We start from the raw sequence: 23244 nt of genomic DNA, 5'->3' as shown, positions 1-23244 counted from the left end.
CATGAAGTGAAAATCAAACAACATTTAGGCTTGATGTGCTAAAATGTATAGTGAGGATGCATTCTGAGAGAGAAGGAGGGATACTGAGTCTTAATGGTCTATATTTTGCACCTCTCTTCCTGAGACCACTGCAGGTTGTACCCGCAGTGGTGGGATCCCTCAGACAAAATAGTGGATACTAGAGGTGAACAAAGCCATCAAGCGGAAGACCTACCTAGTACTTGACAAGCATGAGTGATAGTGGCTGAACCAAAAACTCAGGTGTGGGAGGAGTTCATTGAGATCATGGAAGATTGCATCCCTCTACCACTGACCTCCCCAACTGTGCTCATCCCTTGTCCTCTAACCACCGTTCCCCTAAGCTCCTCCTATCCAGGTATAAAGGTAGGCTAAAATGAGTAACCTGTAGTCTCTGCTCTGGGCAGAGTGAAGGATACAGACTGCACTGTGACCATGGGATCGAAAGTAAGTGTTGTCACATGTTTCACTTCATTTGGACTAAGTCTGGGCTCTTTAATTTAATGTTAATATTTAAAAAAAAAAAAAATTTAGCTTTAAATTCATTTCAATTTTTGGTTATGAGTTTTCGGTTAAGCTTTATTTTATTTTACTTTTATATTTTTATTGGACCTTAATATCACATTCTCATGTCAAAACCTATATCAATATCTTTACAACAACTATCTGAAACTATATTTTAAAATTATGTATGCGAATTTGAATTCATTGTTCTAATAATTAACAGCATGCCAATCAACAATATATTATCTATTAATTATTACCAATCATTACAAATAATAATTAATTAAGATGGTTTTCTGCAGCTTTCTGAATAAATAGAAGAAGAAGCTTCAGGGAAATCTTCTCACATTATTTAGAACTTCATTTTGTCACACTTTGTTCATTCCAGCGAATGAATGATGACTACAAACTGGCGAACACTTCAGACAATGACGAAAAAACAACCAAGAAGGGTAATAAATCCAAGGATACGGAGGACCTGAAAAAAGAAGTTGATCTGGTGAGTACTCCTCTTTTGTGCAGCCACTCTGTGATTATCTGTCAGGTAACACTCAAGCACACAAACACAACTTCTGCAATCCCTCAACAATGATACAGTCATGACTGAAACCATTGTCTGCTATGGTTTTCAGGTTGGAGCATGAGCTCTAGCTGTCCGAGCTGTACTTCATAAACATTGTTGTGTACAATCCCATGTTAAGATGTTAAGATGTTGGCAGTTATAACTGAACTTTTAAGTTATGCTAGCTAAAGAAGGTTTAAATGCTGAGTGAAGGAGTTGGTTGTATTTATATATTATTATTATATATACAGCCTTCTCTTGCTCTGAACCGGTGTCTTGGTTGCTTCTCAAGGTCACTGATGAAATTGCATCATTGGGGAAGCATCACAAGGCAAACAAAGGGATGACAAATTATTTCATAACAATAACATGGTGCCTGCAGGGTTTTGAGGGACCTAGTGACCTTGGCCATGTCAGTTCGTAACCAAATAGAAAGCAAATAGAGAATTAAAATATTTTACTGGTGATTCTTGTACGCTTCTAAAACAATTTTAAAAAATATGCAATTTTGACAGAACATGATATGCTGTCAAATAATTTTGGGAATAAGAATAAGAATAAGAATTTTAAGCTCGTCCATCAGAAGGCCCGCTGACCTTAGTCAATGGCAAGCTCACTGCCATCCATCTGTTCTGTTCACGAGAATAATATTCCTCTTCCAGCATTAGTCAGAACTGACTTAAACTTACACACAGTAACCATATAGTGGTTCTTAACCCAGATAATGCTCAAGGTTAAGATTGTATGACCTTGACATTGACAAGCTTGACAAGAATTGTGATGAATGATTGGCGTACATACATGATTGATGTTCTAGTTTCTTGAATCCAGCAAATGACCCTCCTGCACAATGCCACCCAGCAGACTGTTATTAGGTGATTAAAGCCTCGTCTTGGTGGCATATTAGTGATCACCGTCCTATATCTTAACTCGAGCTCAAAGATGTGCTACAGGACATCTCAGTTCCATATAAATATGATGAAAATGTGGGGGTTTATGAGTGGGAACATCAAAATCAGTGGAGAAGTGTTCTCGAGCTGCAATAGTAGCAACAGTAGTGTATGGCACGTTCGCATTATCTATGGCACATTTGGTAAGAAAAATGGCTTATTATACGTCAGCAATGTAGCAGAAGTGCTGGGTGAACCATGCAACCACACCCGTTTTCTCATGTCACTGTAAAAACTGCTTATAAATGTGGCTGGTCACACTTTATCCAAGCTGAAGACTTCTCATTGAACAAGTAAATATTAATGAAATGCATAATTCTGTATTCAACCTACTCAGAGCAGCAGATGATTGAAACTTTCATTTTTGAACAGTCAAAGTGAACTTGTAGGTTAAAGACCTGTATTGTAATTTTACAAGCATACCAAAATTACATTTATACTAACGTCACATGGAAGGACATAAGTACTGGACCAACTTCCTTAAACAACAGTGCAAGTGCATCAACAATAATATCTTAATCTCCTTTAGAAATATAGAGAAAAGTTGTTGCGCTTTACCCACGACTGCTGAGGGGTTGTCATCACAATAAAGGTGCCTTGTGATGGTGACCACCTGGCACCTGAAGTCTGAGACATCCTCCATGACCTGTGGTATTGATATAAAGCCATGTGCATGGTTCTCTTTGGTCTTTGTGATGTTTTAGACAAAGATGTTGCTCACATACCATGATGTCAGATTGTGAACATCCTGCCTGTATGTGTTTTCGTTGATTACAGTTAAAAGTCAGATGGCTGTCATGTCATCCGCAGTTGTAACAATAATGTTGGAGGTATGGATGGTTTCAAACTTGTGTGTGCACATCATGTAGCAAAGGCTCGCCATACAGCCTTGAGGCACTTTGGTCAGAGTGAGAAAGGAGCATGTGTGCTTGCCCAGGCAGACAGACTGAGGGCTGTAGGTGAGAAAATCTATTATCCAGAGTCACAGGGTGGGGTTCAGTCCTTGTACATGGAGTTTTTCCATCACCTTGTTTGGATACCAAGTCCATGAAGGGTTGGGGCGAGGGTGACTGACCAAAAAATGCTCGGACAACTTACTGTAGACTTTTTTTTTAATGATCAAAATACACTTATATAATTTAATGAACACTGTCTCTGAACAGAGCAAATTTCAATTTGTTTAATTTATTCATAATTAATTAATTAATTAATTCTTCCAAGCACTAATTCATGCTTTGTTAACCAACAAAATGTGAGACCACAACTGTGGCTTTGATATTTGCACATTTGTATTTGTACAATACAGTCCTATAAGATTATCAGCTGTGACTTAAACATCTAACCATTTCAGTTCACGAAGAGATGAGGAAACAACATGATATATATGTTTTTATATATAAAATATGACGTTCTGCATTAGGTCAAAATGCAGACAATTTCATTCACAGACAGATTCTAGTCTTACTTGACTGTTTGCTTTAGCTAATCTTAAATTTCCTCCATGGACCAACATGGACCAACATAATGCACAGATATTAGTCTTTTTTATGCTCTCTGTGTCCCTCTGGAGGACACGGGGAAGTTTACAAAAGATTTTTCTCAAAGGAGATTATAACTGCAGCTTTACAAATTATTGGGATTTTAACTTGTTTTTAAAAATGCATCTCTCTGTCTCTTTCTGTCTTTGTTTCACCTTAGGATGACCACAAATTAAGCTTCGATGAACTTCACAGAAAATATGGAACTGACCTAACAAGGGTGAGCACTCCAAATGTGTGATAAGGAGAGAGGAGAGGGAAGATTTGGCAGTCGGTGTATTTTGCTTGCATTCAATGCTTTGTCAACTTACCAGGCTATTTGTGAAGTAATGCCATTAATGGAGGTGTATTACCCAAGAAACACTGTGAAATGATTGCGAAAAAGTCAGGTCTGACTTCTTTTTCTGACATTAGATGGACATGACAAAAAATAAATAAAATAAAAACACTCCTCACAACGACCCACAAAACACACAATTAAAAGGGTCATAGGAACTGTATGCTATAATATTACTGTGGTGGGAAATAACTGTAGTGTACTCCACTTGTACAGACAAGTCTTTTGAACTTGGAGTAACTGAGAGACTGTTTTTAGGGTCTTTCTTCATCCAAAGCAAAAGAGATCCTGGCCCGAGATGGCCCCAACGCCCTCACACCTCCTCCCACAACACCCGAGTGGGTCAAGTTCTGCAAACAGGTGAGAGTCAAACCACAAATCTGTGTTTAAACTCACATATTAGAAACGCAAAAAAGTGAGTACAACAAGCAAAGCCTGAATGTTATTTCCTCTGGTTTCCAGCTATTTGGTGGTTTCTGCATGCTGCTGTGGATTGGTGCATTCCTCTGCTTCTTGGCTTACGCTATCCAGGTTGCCTCAGAGGAGAACCCTGGAAATGATAATGTAAGCGAGTCTTTATCTGAATTGTTATCTACTAAATAATGTGTATCCCAAAAAGTTGATTCTGTTCATCTGGATGTAACCTTTTCAGTTGAAAAGAATCAACTTGTTGGGACTACCTTTACCAGATGATTGAGCATGCATCAAGATAAACAATCTGTACCACCAAACATCGCCTAACTCTCTCTTCTTTCTTTATGCAGTTGTACCTCGGGATTGTGCTTGCTGCCGTTGTCATTATCACGGCTTGCTTTTCCTACTACCAAGAGGCCAAGAGCTCCAGGATTATGGATTCCTTTAAGAACATGGTCCCACAGGTGAGACACTGAAAGGAAAACTAATGTAAATTCAACATATTTACAGCTTATAGGAATTAAGAAACTGCAGTATTTTTTGCACAGTCTTAAGGAAAATGTTCTGCACTGATGATACATTTTATCATCTGAAGCTTTGCTGCTGGGATTAAAATCAAACCCAGTTAATCAAAAATTCCTAAAATCTTTGATTTCATAGCAAGCCCTGGTTATCCGTGACGGAGAGAAGAAAAGCATCAACACCGAGGAGGTGGTGCTTGGAGATTTAGTGGAGGTGAAAGGAGGAGACAGGATCCCTGCTGATCTGAGAATCATCTCTGCTCACGGCTGCAAGGTCTGTGCCTCAAATACTCTTAATGCCACCAAACATTTTTGTAGAGCATGTGTTTGATATCTACTATTATTTATTTATTTATTTAAATGAGAAGAAGACAGGCTGTGATGTTTAGTTAGTTTTAGACATAGTTTAGTTATGACCAGTTTTGGGCAAGTTACTTTGAAAAAGTAATTAATTATAGTTACTAGTTACTTCTTCAAAAAAGTAACTGAGTTACAATATTCTAAAAGTAATTAATTACTTGAAAAGTAACTATTGTGTTACTTTAAAAAAAATGTTTAACCCTCTGGGGTCCAGGGTATAATTGGCCATTTTCAACTACTTTTGATGTTTCCTCCACATTTCACCTTTAAAAACTATTTACTTTGCCTTGTTTGGTATCAGCCTTTTCAGCACAACCTCACGAGTCTGAATTTACAGTTAGCAGGTGTATCACTCCTTTTTCTACCTGGAGACAGCAGTCGCCTCATTGTTCTGACACACAACACTACACACTAACTACACAAGACAACACATTAACTACACACTCCAAACACGCTAAACGTCACAAATCTCTCACATCTCAAAACTCGCTCTCTCTCTTTTTCTGCGCTCTCTCTCTCTCTCTCTCGCCGTCACTCCTAAAACTTCCCCTGTTTTTTGGGTTTTTTTGCTCATAAGCAGAGAGTGCTTGCTGCGCTGTCCTTAGACAGTAAACGTGATGAAACTATTGAGGAAAAAACACGCATATATATTGTTTATCATGACTCTGGTTTTACGTGGCCTATCAACACAATTTAAAAACTGGTATATATCACCTTGTTGCTTTGTCTTTAAGTGGTAATGTGATTGGCTTACCACGACTGCTTTATTCTTCCTCAGTCAAACAGCAGCACTCATGCGATTGTTTTGCCTCCTTAGCTCCAGGTGTTGTGCTACACAGTGATCGTGATTACCATCTGCGGGAGCGCGCGCAGCTGCTTAAAGCTGTAGCGCCCAGATTACTTACGTAGACAGCTACTTCCATGCAACTGTTGTTGCTAATTATAGCAACAAAGTTGCTAATTATACTGATGCATGTGGTAGTCTTCATTCTGAGTAGCATTTTTGTGATTCATTCAAACATCATAACCAGTTCCCATTTATTCCTTAAGTTAAATTCATATTTATTAAATAGTATTCATGTGTTTGTTTTACCTGTATTACTTTCTTTTTAATCTCTCAGGTGGACAACTCCTCCCTGACTGGTGAATCAGAGCCCCAGACTCGAGCTCCAGACTTCTCCCATGAAAACCCACTGGAAACCAGGAACATTGCTTTCTTCTCCACCAACTGTGTTGAAGGTAGAGTATGAACAGCTTGTGGTTGATAGAGAATTTTATGTATAATATTTATTATATTCCTCACAAGCATAGTGATGTTATGTTCCTTTGATCAATGGATTTAAATTGTCTGTTCAGGCACAGCCAGAGGAGTCGTCATCAACACTGGAGATAATACTATCATGGGCCGTATCGCCACCCTGACTTCCAGTCTTGAAGCTGGAAAAACTCCCATCGCCATTGAGATCGAGCATTTTATCCACATCATCACTGGAGTGGCCGTGTTCTTGGGTGTTACTTTCTTTATCCTCTCCGTCATCCTTGGATATAACTGGCTGGATGGTGTTATCTTCCTCATTGGTATCATTGTCGCCAACGTGCCAGAAGGTCTCTTGGCTACTGTCACTGTGAGTTTTGGTGTCTAATGACATTCTCTTCAAATACCTTTCATTTCATTGTGTAAAGTTGTCATAGTTTACAGTTTTGAAAACTTACGTTTTGTCTGTAGGTGTGTCTGACCCTGACTGCTAAGCGTATGGCCAAGAAGAACTGCCTGGTGAAGAACCTAGAGGCTGTCGAGACTCTGGGCTCCACCTCCACCATCTGTTCTGACAAGACCGGCACCCTGACCCAGAACAGAATGACCGTGGCCCACATGTGGTTTGACAACCAGATCCATGAGGCCGACACCACTGAGAACCAGAGTGGTGTCGCTTTTCAAAAGAGCTCCCCCACCTGGACTGCTCTGTCCAGAGTCGCCGGACTCTGCAACCGTGCCGTCTTCCTGGCTGGCCAAAACGATGTTCCCATTCTGAAGGTGAGAAATTTTCATCTTTAAAACTCCTCTTATTACCAAATTCTAGCGCATAAATTATACATCTGCAGTAAATCTTTGCAGAAACTATAGCATAGCATGCATAATATACAGCTGGCAGATGCTATTGACAGCATTTATGCTGGTGCATTGACAGCAGTGTAGTTACATTTTCATGTCAGTTTACGCAGCAAGGCTCCAATAGGGTTTGCGATGATGAGGTAACAATGGCAGAAATTGAACACCAAAGTGTAAGCTCATCATAAATGTGTTGCTCTAGTTCATCGATTCTGATCATCAGAAAATACTTTAATTCAATATTGGAGAAAAATATTAGTAACTTTTGCTTTTTAGTGGAACAAGTCCTCATAGGCTCGGACAGAGCTAATTACCTGGTGTACTGATTTTCTTTTTGGAGATGTTTTAAATATACAGCTTGAGCCATAGCAAGAAGTGGCCAGCGAGATTGTTGGATCTATCATATATGACATATGTATTTCTTGCACTGTGAGTCCACTAAATGTGACAGGGTGGGTAATTTATTGCAAATAGTATTTGTATAATATGTGTGGTTACAGGTGTCTTCTTGTCCAATTAAATTTAAACAGTACCATATTCCTCTGCCCAATTTTGGGACTGACATCCACAAACACCTGGTTGCTATAAATGTAATGTAAATCACCAACAAATAATTGAGCTATTATATTGTTATTTATTGCTCATTCATTTTTATTTGCAATATATTGTTATTAAAAAAAAGGGATTTGATCTATGATCGATATAATCCATTTCTGTTTTTGCTAAAACCCACAGAGAAATATTGCTGGTGATGCATCAGAAGCTGCTTTGCTGAAGTGTATTGAGTTGTGCTGTGGATCTGTTAGTGAAATGAGAGAAAAATACCCCAAAATTGCTGAGATCCCCTTTAATTCCACAAACAAATACCAGGTAAACCATCCACACAATGTATTAAAACTTAAAATGATATTGTATATAGAGTGTGTATGTTAATTTATATGTGTGACTCCACCGAAGAGTCCACCTGAGACCTGGAAGCTGTGCCCATCTTTGATAAACAGTTATGGGCACAAGAGTGTAGAACAACATAGTCATCTTGCATTACATAAACCACTGATAGTATAGATAAAACCTGCATTCAAATCCTGCCTTTCTGCTGTCCCACAGCTCTCTATTCATAAGAACACAACCCCCGGAGAAACCAAGCATCTGCTGGTGATGAAAGGAGCTCCAGAGAGGATTTTGGATCGCTGCTCCACCATCATGCTTGAGGGCAAAGAGCAGCCTCTGGACGACGAACTAAAAGATGCTTTCAATAGCGCCTATCTCCAGTTGGGAGGTCTTGGAGAGAGAGTTTTGGGTACAGCTAGCTTCCTTATGTGTTTATATATTTTAATTTTAGCTAGCAGAAAAAAATTCAAGTCAAGTTAAGTGGCTTTATTTTTCATTTCAACCATGTTGAGTACAGTACAGAGTGAAATGAGGCAGCGTTCCTCCCAGACCATAACGGATACAGATTCTGATTGATTCTGAACAGACAATGGAATCTCAGTCACATTTTATTTGTGCCTTATAGGTTTCAGCCACTTTCACTTGCCTGATGACCAGTTCCCAGAAGGCTTTGCTTTTGACGCTGATGATGTGAACTTCCCCACTGAGAACCTGTGCTTTACTGGCCTCATGTCAATGATTGACCCTCCTCGTGCTGCTGTGCCCGATGCTGTTGGTAAATGCAGGAGTGCTGGAATCAAGGTATGCTAACTTTTTGAACGAACATCTCAAATTTTGCATTTTTTGGATATAGTTTATGACAAAATTCTGCACATAAACTTTAAACATTCTATCTCCTCAATCCTTGCAGGTCATCATGATCACAGGTGACCATCCAATTACAGCCACGGCTATTGCTAGAGGTGTGGGTATCATCTCAGAAGGCAATGAGACTGTTGAAGACATTGCTGCCCGTTTGAATGTTCCAGTTTCGGAGGTCAACCCTAGGTTAGTTTTCTTATCAAGATTTATTTAGCTAACTTTGAGGATAAGTAGCTGCTGTTCATGAACAGAGGTCATGTAATCTGTAAAGCAAAAATGCCTTTTACGTGAAAATACTGTATTTTCTCTGACACTTTAATTCTTTGTAATGCAAGTGTAATAACACTTCTGTTGTGTGGGGGAAAATGTGATTCATTATATGCAGCAGGAATCCAACATTTTCTTAAGTCGAATATTTTCTAATGTTGCTTTTTGCTTAACATAACATTTTTTTCTTTGTTTGCCAGGGATGATTCACTCTTTGTTCTATCCCAATTTTTTCATCTTGTCTTCATCATGCCCTGTGCTCAGACACAGGACGTTGGATTACAACTGCTGTTATACTTACACTGTTGTAATCTAATCTACAGGGATGCTAAGGCCTGTGTCATCCACGGTGGGGAGCTTAAAGACATGACCCCAGAGGAGATTGATGATGTGCTGAGGAACCACACTGAAATTGTATTTGCCAGGACCTCCCCTCAGCAGAAACTGATCATTGTGGAAGGATGCCAGAGACAGGTGAGCACCGAAGGGAATCTCACAGACACAGTTTCACAAGTGTTTTATTTGTGACTTGTAAAAAACATGTTCTTCCTTGTCCAGGGAGCCATTGTGGCCGTGACAGGTGATGGTGTGAACGACTCTCCAGCTCTGAAGAAAGCTGACATTGGTGTTGCCATGGGTATCGCTGGATCTGATGTCTCCAAGCAGGCAGCTGACATGATCCTGCTGGACGATAACTTTGCCTCCATTTTAACTGGAGTGGAAGAAGGTAAGATCTATATCAGGCTTGGGAAAAATTATATAAAATACAAAGCATCACAGCAACTCCTGAATTACTTTTTCAGGCCGTCTGATCTTTGACAACTTGAAGAAGTCCATCGCCTACACTCTGACCAGTAAAATCCCTGAGATGTCACCCTTCCTCCTCTTTGTGATCGCCAACATCCCTCTGCCCCTGGGAACCGTCACCATCCTCTGTATTGATCTGGGAACTGATTTGGTGAGCTGTTCGGCTCCTGATTCTGTTCTATGTAGAGGTTGAAATGGTAGATAATGTAGTTATGAGTTGATTTTGTTTACTTGTGGTGTCACAGGTCCCTGCAATTTCTTTGGCTTATGAACAAGCTGAGAGTGACATCATGAAGAGACAGCCCAGAAATGCATCAGACAGGCTGGTGAACGAGAGACTCATCAGTATGGCTTATGGACAGATTGGTAACACATTATTTATACTTTTAAACCTTTAATTATTCTGTTCATATTTGCTGTATTATGTCTTGATGCATGCTCAATCATACAGGTAAAGAAATCCCCAAAAGTTTATTCTGTTAATCCCGTTTTCAGTAGGAGAAATGTTTCATCACTCATCCAAGTGACTTCTTCCATCTCAGCTGACTGAGACGGAAGAAGTCCCCAACGTTATAAAACAGTACATTTGCATAATGTGTGAAGCTAGCAGCACTAAATGAAAAATGGGCAGTGAGGTCAGTTTCATGATCATTAATATGTGAATTGTCATTATTATTAATTATTGATCAACAACCACTGATCAATGGCCATGAGTACCATTCACAGAGAGTTGGGGAATGGCTGCAATCACAGCATTGTAGGATGGTGAAAGATGTACCCTTAGGCCTCCTCCTCGATTCAGAGATGGTCTTTCCCTTTTCACGTAAATTGACTCTCCACTCAAACCAGCGTTCCTCCCTGTCCAGGATGTGTACATCCTCATCATTGAAAGAGTGTCCACTGGTTGTAGGTGTAAATAAACTGTGGCCTAACAAGGTAGCTCTTCACTCTTGTGCCATCCGCTTCACCAAAGGTGGTTTGGTTTCCCCGATGTATAAATCCTGGCAATCCTCCTGGCACTTAACAGCGTACACTACATTAATGTGTGTATGTGTCAGGGGACCCAATTCTTGGGGTGGATCAATTTTTGGCGCAGCGTGTTTTGGGGTTTGAAAGCCAGAGAGAGACAGTATTTTGAAAAAATGCGTCTCAACTGCTCCGATACTCCTGACACATACGGGATCGCTACAGGTTTTTGCTTAGGCAGCGGTTGTCCTTCTCTACTGGATCGGCTGGAGCTTTCTTTTGGCACCTTCCCAGCTTTGACAAAAGTCCAGCTGGGATAACCACATTTACTCAGGGCCTTCTTGATGTGATGTTCTTCTGCTTTCCTGGCCGCTGTGTCAGTGGGAATGGTGTTCGCTCTGTGTTGTAGCGTCCTAATGACACCCAGTTTGTGCTCCAGTGGATGATGAGAGTCAAACGTTAAATATTGATCCGTATGCGTAGGTTTATGGTATACATCAACTTTTAAATGATCCCCATTACTGATGGAAAATTCACAGTCTAAGAAGCCTGTCATTTTTCAAATTCTCCTTGGTGAATTTGATGTACAAATTCACACATTTGTGTTCCATAAAAATGTGTGAATTTGTAAGGAACAATCAACTTTAACATCATTCTGGGTTCTTGTTTAGCTTAGTGTTAGTCTGTCTGTGCAGATGGTTCCAAAGAGCTGATGTTGTCTCAGCGGTATTCAATTCAATTCAATTCAATTCAATTCAATTTTATTTATATAGCGCCAAATCACAACAAAAGTCGCCTCAAGGCGGTAGGATGCACTGGTTTCTGTTATGAATGCAATTTGCACTTTACCACTGCGCCCTTGTCCTTTTGTGCACACCCATACACACAAAGTGAAATCAGCAGATTGTATTTCAATTTAACATGAAGGAAAAAAAAGCCTTTTTTTCTATCCATGGGCTTTGTAATGCTAATTTCAATGTAATTTACTCAATTTAGTACAGTAATTCATTACATTTCAGCGTTACTGAAAAATATAATGGGATTACACTGATCATCAACATGATCAATGCCTTTATGAAAAACCTGTTTTGTGCAGTGTCCCTGTCCTTTCTCATTGTATTTGTAGTGCCAATACCTTTGAGTGACAGAAAATGTGTGCATTCTTGTACCATTCTCTGGTCACAATGGTCGCAAAAGTAACAATGCAAAGTTTGTAAAAGGTTTCTCATTTAAAAAAAATGTTAAAAAGGAAGAAGCAAACAAACTTAATAGGTCCAGATTCAATTGTTTTGTTTTTTTAAAGTAACATTTTGTGATCAATATCAATATCACATTTGTAAAGAATTCCCAAATATTTCCTGCTGTGGTTTGGTTCTGTGTCATAATCTTTGAATTCTCTGTCCGTCATATCTATTCACTATGGCTTTGCAGAGAATGACATTGACCTGTCATATTTTTTCATGTTTATTTATGAAGTAACTGCCACAGTTGTAAAAGAAAAAGTTAAAACTTTCTCTGATAAGCATCCATTGACGTTTTCTGTTGTTTTCTTCATGGTAGGCATGATACAGGCCTCAGCTGGCTTCTTCACATATTTTGTCGTCCTGGCTGAAAATGGTTTTTTGCCCTTGGACCTCATGGGACTCAGAATCTTGTGGGATAACAGATTTCTAAATGACCTAGAAGACAGCTATGGGCAGGAGTGGGTCAGTTTGACTTGTGTTACTAGCTGTACTTTGGACTGTGAAAATGATTAAACTTTACGGTACAGTTCACTGAAGTTTCAGTGCTCAAAATCAAAAACATTCCAATCTTTTCATCTCTTTTTTTATACACCAGACATATGAGAGCAGAAAAATCTTGGAGTTTACCTGCCACACAGCCTTCTTCTCCAGTATTGTGATTGTCCAGGTGGCCGATCTGCTCATCTGTAAAACGAGGAGGAACTCTATTTTGCAGCAAGGAATGAAGTATGTATACATAAAGACCCGAAAGAGCTCCAATGGGTGTGATAGAACTTTTCAATTCAATTTTATAAAGTGCCAAATCACAACAACATTTGCCTCAAGGCGCTTTATATCGTAAGGTAAAGACCCTACAATAAAACAAAGAAAAACACCCAAATCATATGGCCCCCTACGAGCAAGCACTTTGGCAAGAGGGGGAAGGAAAAACTCCCTTTTAACAGGAAGAAACCTCCAGCAGAACCAGGCTCAGGGAGATACTACTAGTTAGGTTGAGGGGAGAAAGCGAGGACAAAGACATGCTGTAGAAGAGAGCCAAAGATTAAAAATAACAAATAAGTAAATGCAGAGAGGTCTAAAAACACTTAGTGAGTGAAGAAGGTGACTGAAGAAGAAAAACTGGATGCATCATGGGTAGCCTAGCCTTATTTCATAAGTTGGTTCCCAGGAAGAGGGGTCTGAAAGCGTCAGGTTTGAGGTAATGAGAGGACCCAAATGCAGAACTCCTCCAAGAAAAGACAGTGAGTTTATTTACAGGGTTAAAAAATGTGCAAGTCCCAGCACTGTGGTTCCCATGGTGATTTCTCCCAAATCCCAAACAGCGCTCGTGTCCATGGCGGGAATCGTGAAACAGCAACTCCAATTCCAAAACAGTGGCTCCACGCCCATGAAAACAACTCAGCTCCAGATTCATAGTGAAGACAAAACACACTGGTGATGACAGTGCATTCCACCAGCAAACAAGGTTTTCATTAAGCAATCCACTGCCATACTGATGAGTTCAATACACTGTTAAGTAGGGATGCTGCCGATGACGGTAATCACTGACTCCAGTGAATGAACACTTCAGCGCTGAACAATACTCAGCGCCAAAACCTCCAGGGATGCAAAAGTCCCACACAAAAGCACACACAACAGGGGGAGAGAGATGTAAGGGCAGACAAAACGGGCAGGTCGAGCGATGAGGGCTGCTGGACCATGACAGAAAACTAAAGGCTCTGTCTCCCGTTCTACTTTTAAATACTCTAGGAACCATAAGTACGCACGCAGCCTGAGAGCAAAGAGTTTTAATGGGGTGATATGGTAGTGTAAGGTCATTAGGATAAGATGGGCACTGATTGATCAAGACCTTGTATTTGAAGAGAAGGTTTTAACATTTGATTCTGGATTTAACAGGGAGCCAATGAAGACAAAAAAATATGTGAGAAATATGCTCCCTCTTTCTAGTCTCGTTAGTACTCTTTCTGCAGCATTTGGGATCAATTGAAGGTTTCAGACATCCTGATAATGATGAATTACAGTAGTCCAGCCTGGAAGTAGTAAATCCATAAACTAGTTTTTCAGCATCACTCTAAAACAGGATTAATTATATTTTAAATGTGTTTTTCATCCCTGTTCACAAATTTCTGGATTTCTTTTTTTTTTTACAAGACTGAACTTTATTTTTCCATGTTCACATTCTGTTTAACTTCTTGCTTTTTTGAAGAAGTGGTGCAGACTAATGAAGAAGTCTACTGACAAAAGTTACAAATAGTTGTTTAAAATCAAAGTAGTTTAAAACAAATTACTAAATGATTCATTGTGAATGAGTTTATAATCTAAATAAAGGTTCAGCTAGTTTAGATGTTTAGATGGGGCGTGAAAATATTTCTTCCTGCCATGTGGGGAATGATGTCAAAAGTATGAGACCCGCTGACCTAAGGGAAGCACAGCATATTTAATGCCTACAGCATGCTCTAATTGCTGTAATAAAATGTTATGGTCAACAGGATTAAACTCTCTGGTCTAGCAGGACAAGCACAGAGATGAGTCCACTGTCAGGGGCCATAAGAAGATCACTTGTAACCTTCACCAAAGCTGTTTCTGTTTTCTGATGAGCTCTGAAACCTGACTAAAACTCTTCAAATAAGCCATTCCTCTGCAGATGATCTGTTGGCTGTTTGACAACTACTCTTTTGAGAATTTTTGAGGTAAAAGGAAAGTTGTCCTATTAATACTGCCAGCCTGAAAGGCTGTGGTACATAGGTGATTATTAGAGAAAAATCAACTAATGGTAGGACTTCTCTGAGCAGTTTTGTATCTGTCGTGGTACTGGGTCTGTGGCCCAGTGTTTGTGTTTCAAGTTTAAGTAATATTCTTTGATTTATTGTTATTCATGGTTTTGGGTGTCAGTGTTTATTATAGCTTGTGTACAGTCTCTGTGCCCGTGTTTACTCTGCGCCTTCCCTGTGTTCTTCATTTCATGTCAGGTCACCATTGTCTCTATGTTTGTGCATCTCCTGTGTCTCCCCAGTCAGTCATGTCTCCGTGTCTCAGGGTCAAGTCCGCTTCTTTGTGAATGTCTCATGTTTCCTGTTTTATTTTGAAAGTCCCTCTTCTAGTGCTCATTGTGTTCAGTTTTGGTCTAAGGAGCTTGGAAAGAAGAGCATCTGGACTTCTTTAAGTTGCTTGAAGATGTTTCACCTCTCATCCGAGAAGCTTCATCAGTTCTAAAGGTCAAATGGTGGAGAGTCCCAGATTTAAACTCTGTGGGAGTAACCCACCAAGAGGGACAAGGACCCCCTAATGATCCTCTACCTAATCACACGAGACAAGGTGTGAAAACAGGTGTAGGTCACAATCAGCCAAGGTTTTGGGTGAACCCGCTGTGAAACCTGGCCCCACCCTATCATGTGATTTCCTGTGGTCAAAAGGCCCAGGATGTGAGTGGGCGTTAAGGCGTCTGGGATCTCAAAACTGGATTACAGATGGCAGACAGTTGGTGTAAACCACTGCCTCTGTTCAAAGATGGTCGCTCACAGTGGACATAAATGGCTTCTTTCACTCCTTTTTCAAATCATCTGTCTTCTCTGTCCAAAATATGAACATTGGCATCCTCGAAAGAGTGACCTTTGTCTTTTAGATGCAGATGGACAACCTACAAGAGGTGGTTCTTCTATGTTGTGCCATGCGCTTGTGAAGTGGCTGTTTGGTCTCTCCAATGTAGAGGTCTGGGCATTCCTCGCTGCACTGCACAGCATACACCACATTGTTAAGTTTGTGTTTTGGAGTTTTGTCTTTGGGATGAACCAGTTTTTGTCTGAGTGTGTTGCTGGGTCTGAAGTACACTGGGATGTCGTGTTTGGAGAAAACTCTCCTGAGTTTCTCTGATACACCGGCTACATAGGGGATGACAATGTTGCTACGTCTGTCTTTCTTATCCTCCCTCGCTGGTGTCTGAGCTTCTTTTCTGTGCATCTTTGCTGACATGATGATCATTCCCCACATGTTTCAGAGCTTCCTTTACATGTGTACGTTCCCTCTTTTTTCCTTCAGGCTTAGAGGGAACATTTTCTGCCTGGTGGTGTAGGGTCCTGATTGCTCCAAGTTTGTGTTCCAGAGGGTGATGGGAGTCAAAGAGGAAGTACTGGTCCGTGTGTGTGGGCTTTTGGTAAACTTCAGTGTTGAGGTTTCCATTCCCTTCAATTTGCACGGCACAGTCCTGGAATGGCAAACAGTTATCCTTCCCTGGTGAACATTGATATGAGCAGTGAAGGATTCCACTTCTTGGGTTTTGATTTTGGTGTCGTCCACATATCTGTACCAGTGGCTAGGTATTCTCCCTTTAAAAGAGCCAAGAGCCTTTCTTTCCACTTCCTCCATGTAAAGGTTGGCTGTAATAGTTTTGCTTCTTCCCTGTCTTGTGTGTATTTGATTACTCCCAGCTCTGTTTCCCTCCTGTGTCTCATTCCCTCGTTATTCCTCTGTGTATTTTAGCCCCGTTTTTTTCTCTGTCTGTTGTCATGCCAACCCTCGTGTTCCTTTTCTCTTTATTGTTTTCCTAGCTCCCTAGTTTTGGCTTTCCAAAAATTCATGAAGTCATTGCTGCTTAATGTTAAAAGAATGGTTGTTTTTGTCAGCCTGGCTACAGTGCTGAAGGGAAAACTAGGGTTGTTCTTATTTTCTTCAGTCAGTGATGATTATTAAGATGTTCTAGCTTCACGGTGGGCTTTTTTTTTTTTTTTTAAATAAAGCAGCAGACTACTTTTCCAGGCTAAATCATGAGCTTCCAAATTTTTGAGATACCATTTCACATCTACTGTGATAAAATCTACTCCCTACCGCTGTGTAATCCATTATTCTAAATTTGAATATTATTAGGAAATGATCAGGCAAGAGAGGGTTTTCAGGACACACTGTTAAATGTTCAGTTTCTGTGTGCTACGTCAGAACAAGATCTAGAGCATGGGTCTCAAACTCAAATGAGCTGCGGGCCACTTATGGCACCGTCATCTCATTGGAGGGCTACTTTAGTGTTCAAGTAGTACAAAAAAAAAAGAAGAAAGAAAACACCCACTAATATTTCCTAAAATGTAGTGTTTTGTTTGTTTTATTTAATTAAAAATATTGTATAACAAGACAAAACTGCAAACAAGAACGCATTTTTTTTCTCACTCTCACTATCTGAAGCTGTTCATTGAACTACCAAATAAACAAATTGGTACGCTCTTTCTGGCCAGACACGTGGCAGCACTTTTGCTATAATTTTGTTTATATTTAACAAAATAAAAATGCAGACATAAGCGTACACATTAGCTTTTGACTGCAAGTGAAAACTGTTTTCTTTCCAAATAAATCTCTCACAGAACTAACACAGCCAATCCCTCAACATGTTTTTACTCTCTTGTTACCTCGGCCACGTCCGCGGCTCCGAACCGTGGTAAGGAGACCTCTGGCTAATACTTCGGGTTCCGTGTCGGGCTCCTAGCTGGGAGCTAGCTTTACTGTCTGGGCCAACTTTGCTAGAGAGAGACAGAGAGAGGCGTTGAAAGGCTGCTCCAACGCAACTTATTGTTTGGGAGGAAAACATGAACACGGTGTACAGTCGAGTCTTTACAGCTTACTTACAACTGGGCTTGTCAGGAACTCTTTTTGGCTGCAGTGGTTATTATTATATTTACATGCTTCCATCTCCCGTTTCTGGTCGGTAGCACCTCATAGTTTTCGACTTTGCTTTTTCTCCCTCCCTCGTGCTCACACACACACAGCGGGAGGGGCGGTCCCACACATTCTCCCTGCAGCACGGACTACACCGCCCATGAGGCTACAGTCTTAAAGGGCCATGCCTGTAACACTCTGCTCATATTGCCTTCATATTAAATCATTTTTTGAATAATATTTTTTACATATTTCTTCATATCAATATGCGGGCCGCAAGTAGAGGTGACGTGGGCTGCAAATGGCCCGCGGGCCGCGAGTTTGAGACCCCTGATCTAGAGTGTGATTAAAGTGGTGGGTGCATTCTTTTACATTTTGAAATAAGTCAGTTGAGTCTAACAGATTAAATGCCATGATGAGGCATTTCTAGCATCTACATGGATGTTAAAATCACCCAGAATAATGATTTTATCTGAGCTGAGCACTTAATCGGATAAAAAGTTGGAGAAATCAGACAGAAACTCTGAATAAGGCTCAGGTGGACGATATATGATAACAAATAAGACTGTTTTTCTTTTTTCTTTTTTTTTAGTTTTTCAGCTGGGGTGGACAAGGTTAAGAATCAGGCTTTCAAATGATTAAAAATCTGTCTGGTTCTTTGGTTGATTAATGAGCTGGAGTGGGAAATTGCTGCGACACTCTCCCCTTGGCCTGTGTAGACCGCAACTTTACTCCCTGGTCCCAACTCTGGATAGTCACGTTTTGGGATGTTTAATAAATTTGGCCAGATTTCAAGAAATGAGACCTGGTCCATCCAAAGTGGGATGGATGCCGTCTCTCCTAACAAGACCAAGTTTCCTTCAGAAAGTTTCCCAGTTATCTATAAAGCCCACATTGTTTTTTTGGACACCACTCAGACAGTCAGCAATTTAAGAACATTCAGCTAAACATGTCACTCCTGGTCTGATTCAGGAGGGGACCAGAGAAAACTACCAACGTTGTTTTGGCGTGGTTGCACATTAATTTTAGTGACCTCCAATTGACATAACCGGGTGTCATTACTGCCAATGTGAATTATAATTTTACAGAATTTAAGTTAGCCAGCAGATTTAAATTTCCCTCAGTGCCGCCTGCTCTGGGCCCTGGAAGACAAGTGACTATGGTTGCCAGTGTTTCCAGCTTCATATGTCTCAGAACAGAATTGTCCATTTCCAGAGTTTGTTCCTTGGCCGGTGTGTCACTGAATGGACATATGAATGGGTTGGTGGGGTACCAGGGGCTTCTGTTTAGAGTTCCTGACTGACATCCATACAGCCTAGAACAAGTATAAAACCATTTGAAGAACAAGCTCCGCAAACAGTTTCAAATTTTATTATTCCACAAATGAGGCTAAAAGCTTTCCTAAAAGCTGAAAAGAGATATACATGAAACGTAATATTTTATTTATTAAAGAAAATGAGCCAATGTTAAATATATACGTAGTACAATAAAGGATACACTAAGTTCCAGAACAGAAAAAGAGCATCCACATCAAATATAAAAAAATATTTTCAGTTTTATTGATATTGGCTGACATTTTTTTTTGTACAGGAACAATGTCCTTATCTTCGGGATGTTTGAGGAGCTGGCTCTTGCTGTGTTCCTGTCATACTGCCCAGGCATGGACGTTGCCCTGAAAATGTACCCTATGAAGTGAGTAAAACAGATAAGCCAATACTATGATTTTCCTTTAGGCAATAGTGGGAATGCTTAGAGATACCCTTTCCAGGCATTTTGTTTTCAGTTCAGCAATTTTAATGATTAATTCCTAATGCACAATTGTCCTTTTCTCTGTGGTGTTTGTGGCTGTTTCCTTTGCCATCTTCATTTATGTAAGGGCATTCACGTTTCCAAGCCAATTCCTGTTAAAGTGTTGACCCAGTGTTTCATTCAGTGGTGTTTTAGCTTTCTTTTTTAACAATGACCATAACATTGACACGATTTGTTGAGTCTGTCATCTGCTGCCCCTACACATCGCATCATAGAGAATGGCTCTGGCCAACACAGACTCATAAATCATCCTGAGCATCTTCTGGCAGATGTCTTCTCTGAAAAAGGAGATAGCTTCCCCCCTAATAGAAGGCTTTTGTGTTTTTAAGTCCAGATTTTGTCAAGGTGCCACATTAAACTGCAGATGGTTTTGCCAAGTAAAAAAGTTGTCCAGAACAGTCCTGTACTCTCACCACTTTCTCTGGTACCTCCCACTACTGCAGTCATCAGAAAATGTCTAAAGGTGACAGACATCTGTGCAGTTCTGTGTGCAGCCACAAAGTCAGACCTGTTAGATTTAGTTCATTGACCAACTCCACGCTACATTTGACTTCACTGCTCTTTGTTTACCTTAAACCATTGATGGCATTCATGCCAGTCCAGACCTCCCCCATAATCTTCTGACACTCAAGTTTCCCTTTGTCCTTGGACTCCTCACCTGATGTCCTCAGTCACTTCAGCAGAGTCAAAGAAATAATGTCAGTGTTGTACTTGTAATTCAGTTTCTGTCTGTCTATCCAAACCTTAGGCCATTATGGTGGTTCTGTGGATTACCGCACGGCTTCCTTCTCTTCTTTTATGATGAAATCAGAAAATATATCATCAGACACCACCCAGGAGGTAAAAGTTTTATTTAGGAATGACTAAACACTTTACGAGGCACATAGGACACATGTTTGCCTATATTCTGTTCCTACATGAAAGCCCTTTCTTTTTTCACCCAATTTAAAAAAATTACTTGCACATAAATTCTTTGGAATTTCTCTGACTAGAAATAGGTTAATAAGTTATTAAGTTCCATTTGGCCCCATCTATTTAAGCGAGAGCATCTCATATATATAAAAATCCATTAGCTTTTTTGGACACATATTAATATAAATCCTGTTTTCAATGCCATTATTATTAATAATTTTAATTAATAATTTTTTTAAAACTAAAAACTAAAAATCATGATCAAATACACTCCTTTTAGCCCTTCCACCAAATGTATTTACATTTTTAATTAACTAGTTAACATTTAAACTAACCTTTAGACTACAAACATCAGCAAAGAAAAGGGTACTAAAAGTCCAAAAGTTTTAAATGGTTGAATATCTTAAGAAACCAAAGTAAACTCTCTCCACTAGTTGAAGTCAGTCACGATGCTTGAATCTAAGCAGAACCTGTATGCAGGGCTGGCTGCATTAGAATTACATCTAATGAAGTAAAAAAAAAGAAATGCATAATCATGTAATTTGAGCCCCAGAGTTATATCAAAAATCTTTGTCATTTGGACAACATAAAGAATTAAAAAAAATGTGAGGTGAAATTTCACAAAAATGATGTCCCTAATCGTGTCTCCTTTGGTTTTTAGGCTGGGTGGAGAAGGAGACATACTACTGAGCCAACATGAGACAGACATGAAGGCACTGTGTGTTTCATCACGACTTAATGTTATCTTAAGTGTTTGTTTGAGATGCTATAGCTCTAAAAACACCACAAAGCATGGATAGATTAAGAATATCTTTATGAATGTGTGTACCGAAATAAAGTATTTCTAATCTAAAATCAAGGCTGTCTGCATTTTTATTCAGTTTTCTTGTAAGTTTCTGTGTTGTGTTAAAAGTGAAAAAAAAAAAAAAACTGCTTGTGAATACTCTCCAAAGTTTTTAACTTTCTGAGAAGAAGTTAGAGATGATTTGTTTAGAGGCACCTGCTACTTTATGGACACTAAGTTGTGTAATCCTCACATTCATTTCTGAGATTTTAAATGTTTTCCTTGTCCACCTAGTATTTTACAAAATCCCTCCCCTTGTAGTTTAACAACCCCATCTCCACCCCACCCTGCACCATGCATAGCCAAGTGGCTACAAAGAGTCATAAACGTCACATCCAACAACCCGCATCGGCCAGCCATTAAGACAACCTTTCCTGCTCACTGCACATTCCAGTACACAGAAAATGCACATATTTGTTTAGTGCGGGACATCAGAGTCAAAAGTGTTCTTTGGCTCCAGGCCAGTCATTTATGAAGTTTACTTTTGTTTCTAATAATCTGATGAGCAGTTAGAGATAACTTCAAGGTCATTTCAGGTGCATTGAGTTTCCTGATCATTCATTAAATCTTAAATATCTCAGCTAAACTTTATAGCTTTGCTTTAGATTTCTGCTAACCACAGGAACGCTGAGGTGGGGTTTCCAGTCATAGCTGCAAACCTTTTGGTTCCCAGTAACATATCAACGAAACCAATTAAATTTATATTTCTATTTAACTTTGTCCATGTTTGGAAGAGAAACTTACATCTTCTCCTCAGAAAAACCTCAACTCTGACTTTTGTTTTTGTTTTTAAACACTAGCGCTGCTGCTTTTGGTATTTCCTGAAGTAACATAGCTTCAAAATCAGTTGCAAGATAATTTCTTATATATTTAAAGACATTTAAAGAAACAAATGTTGCCTTTGCTGTGAGTATTATTTTAATTATGAATGAATATATGATTAAAAATTAGATGAGTGCATCACACAAGTTGTCTGTATACAGTATTACAATGTAACATGTAATACTTTACGTAAGTTATAACGAAAAGGTGAATAAATATCAGTTTACTGGAGTTTATTTTAACTGAACCATGCATGGGTAATGAGCATGAAGTTAGTAGTTGTATTGTAATGTGACTGGTTGTTCTTTGCCTTCTTTGATAAATAATAATAATAATAATAATAATAATAATAATAATAATAATAATAATAATGATGATGATGATAATAATTTAGGCAAACAGGTCATAGACTTTTACTAAAGTACTGCCAGTGAGGACAAACTATTTAATTCTGAGGGCATAAGCTGTTAAAAAGAAATGCATAAAAGAAGATAGATATAATAAACAAATTCCAAAGAAACACAAGCTACATTAAAAAAAAACTTATGTTATGGAGTTTAATGGATTACCAATCAGTGCTATGTCCAGTTCTGTTGTATTAAACACCCTCCATCATGATGCATTTGAGCACTATCCAGGTTCTGACCATTGTCGCAGACGACTCAGTGGAGCATCTTCTCCTTAGACAACTTTGCCTCTTTGGAGGCAGCTGTGAATCTTCAACCTGGGAAGTAAAAATATGAGTTAAGAAAGAATGTTTTCTTTATGTTGCAAGAAATGATGAATGAATTTTATAAATAACAGCAAAGTACTGGAAGCTAGATTTGTCAGATGGAAGCTGTTATTTCCCATTGTGCTCCTGGTAATACA

The 23244-nt window shown here is 39.4% G+C and overlaps 1 protein-coding gene across 1 annotated transcript; it reads left to right on the top strand.

Annotated features, from left to right (window-relative positions):
- Window positions 1–339: 339 nt before the first annotated feature.
- LOC116312247 (sodium/potassium-transporting ATPase subunit alpha-1-like) lies at window positions 340–21567 on the top strand. Its single transcript, XM_031729620.2, has 23 exons — window positions 340–465; window positions 911–1021; window positions 3733–3792; window positions 4168–4269; window positions 4372–4473; window positions 4674–4787; window positions 4984–5118; window positions 6326–6443; window positions 6561–6829; window positions 6931–7239; window positions 8050–8184; window positions 8422–8614; window positions 8831–9006; window positions 9116–9252; window positions 9657–9807; window positions 9892–10060; window positions 10137–10291; window positions 10386–10506; window positions 12667–12812; window positions 12946–13076; window positions 19578–19679; window positions 20545–20636; window positions 21370–21567. Exons 1-23 carry the CDS (start codon window positions 454–456, stop codon window positions 21396–21398), a joined length of 3069 nt encoding a protein of 1022 aa, XP_031585480.2. The 5' UTR covers window positions 340–453; the 3' UTR covers window positions 21399–21567.
- The last annotated feature ends 1677 nt before the right edge of the window (window positions 21568–23244 follow it).

The sequence above is a fragment of the Oreochromis aureus genome, linkage group 23 (genome assembly GCF_013358895.1).
Source record: "Oreochromis aureus strain Israel breed Guangdong linkage group 23, ZZ_aureus, whole genome shotgun sequence".
NCBI lineage: Eukaryota > Metazoa > Chordata > Actinopteri > Cichliformes > Cichlidae > Oreochromis > Oreochromis aureus.
The sequence above is the reverse complement of the archived record's forward strand: the minus strand, read 5'-3'. Positions and strand labels throughout refer to the sequence as shown.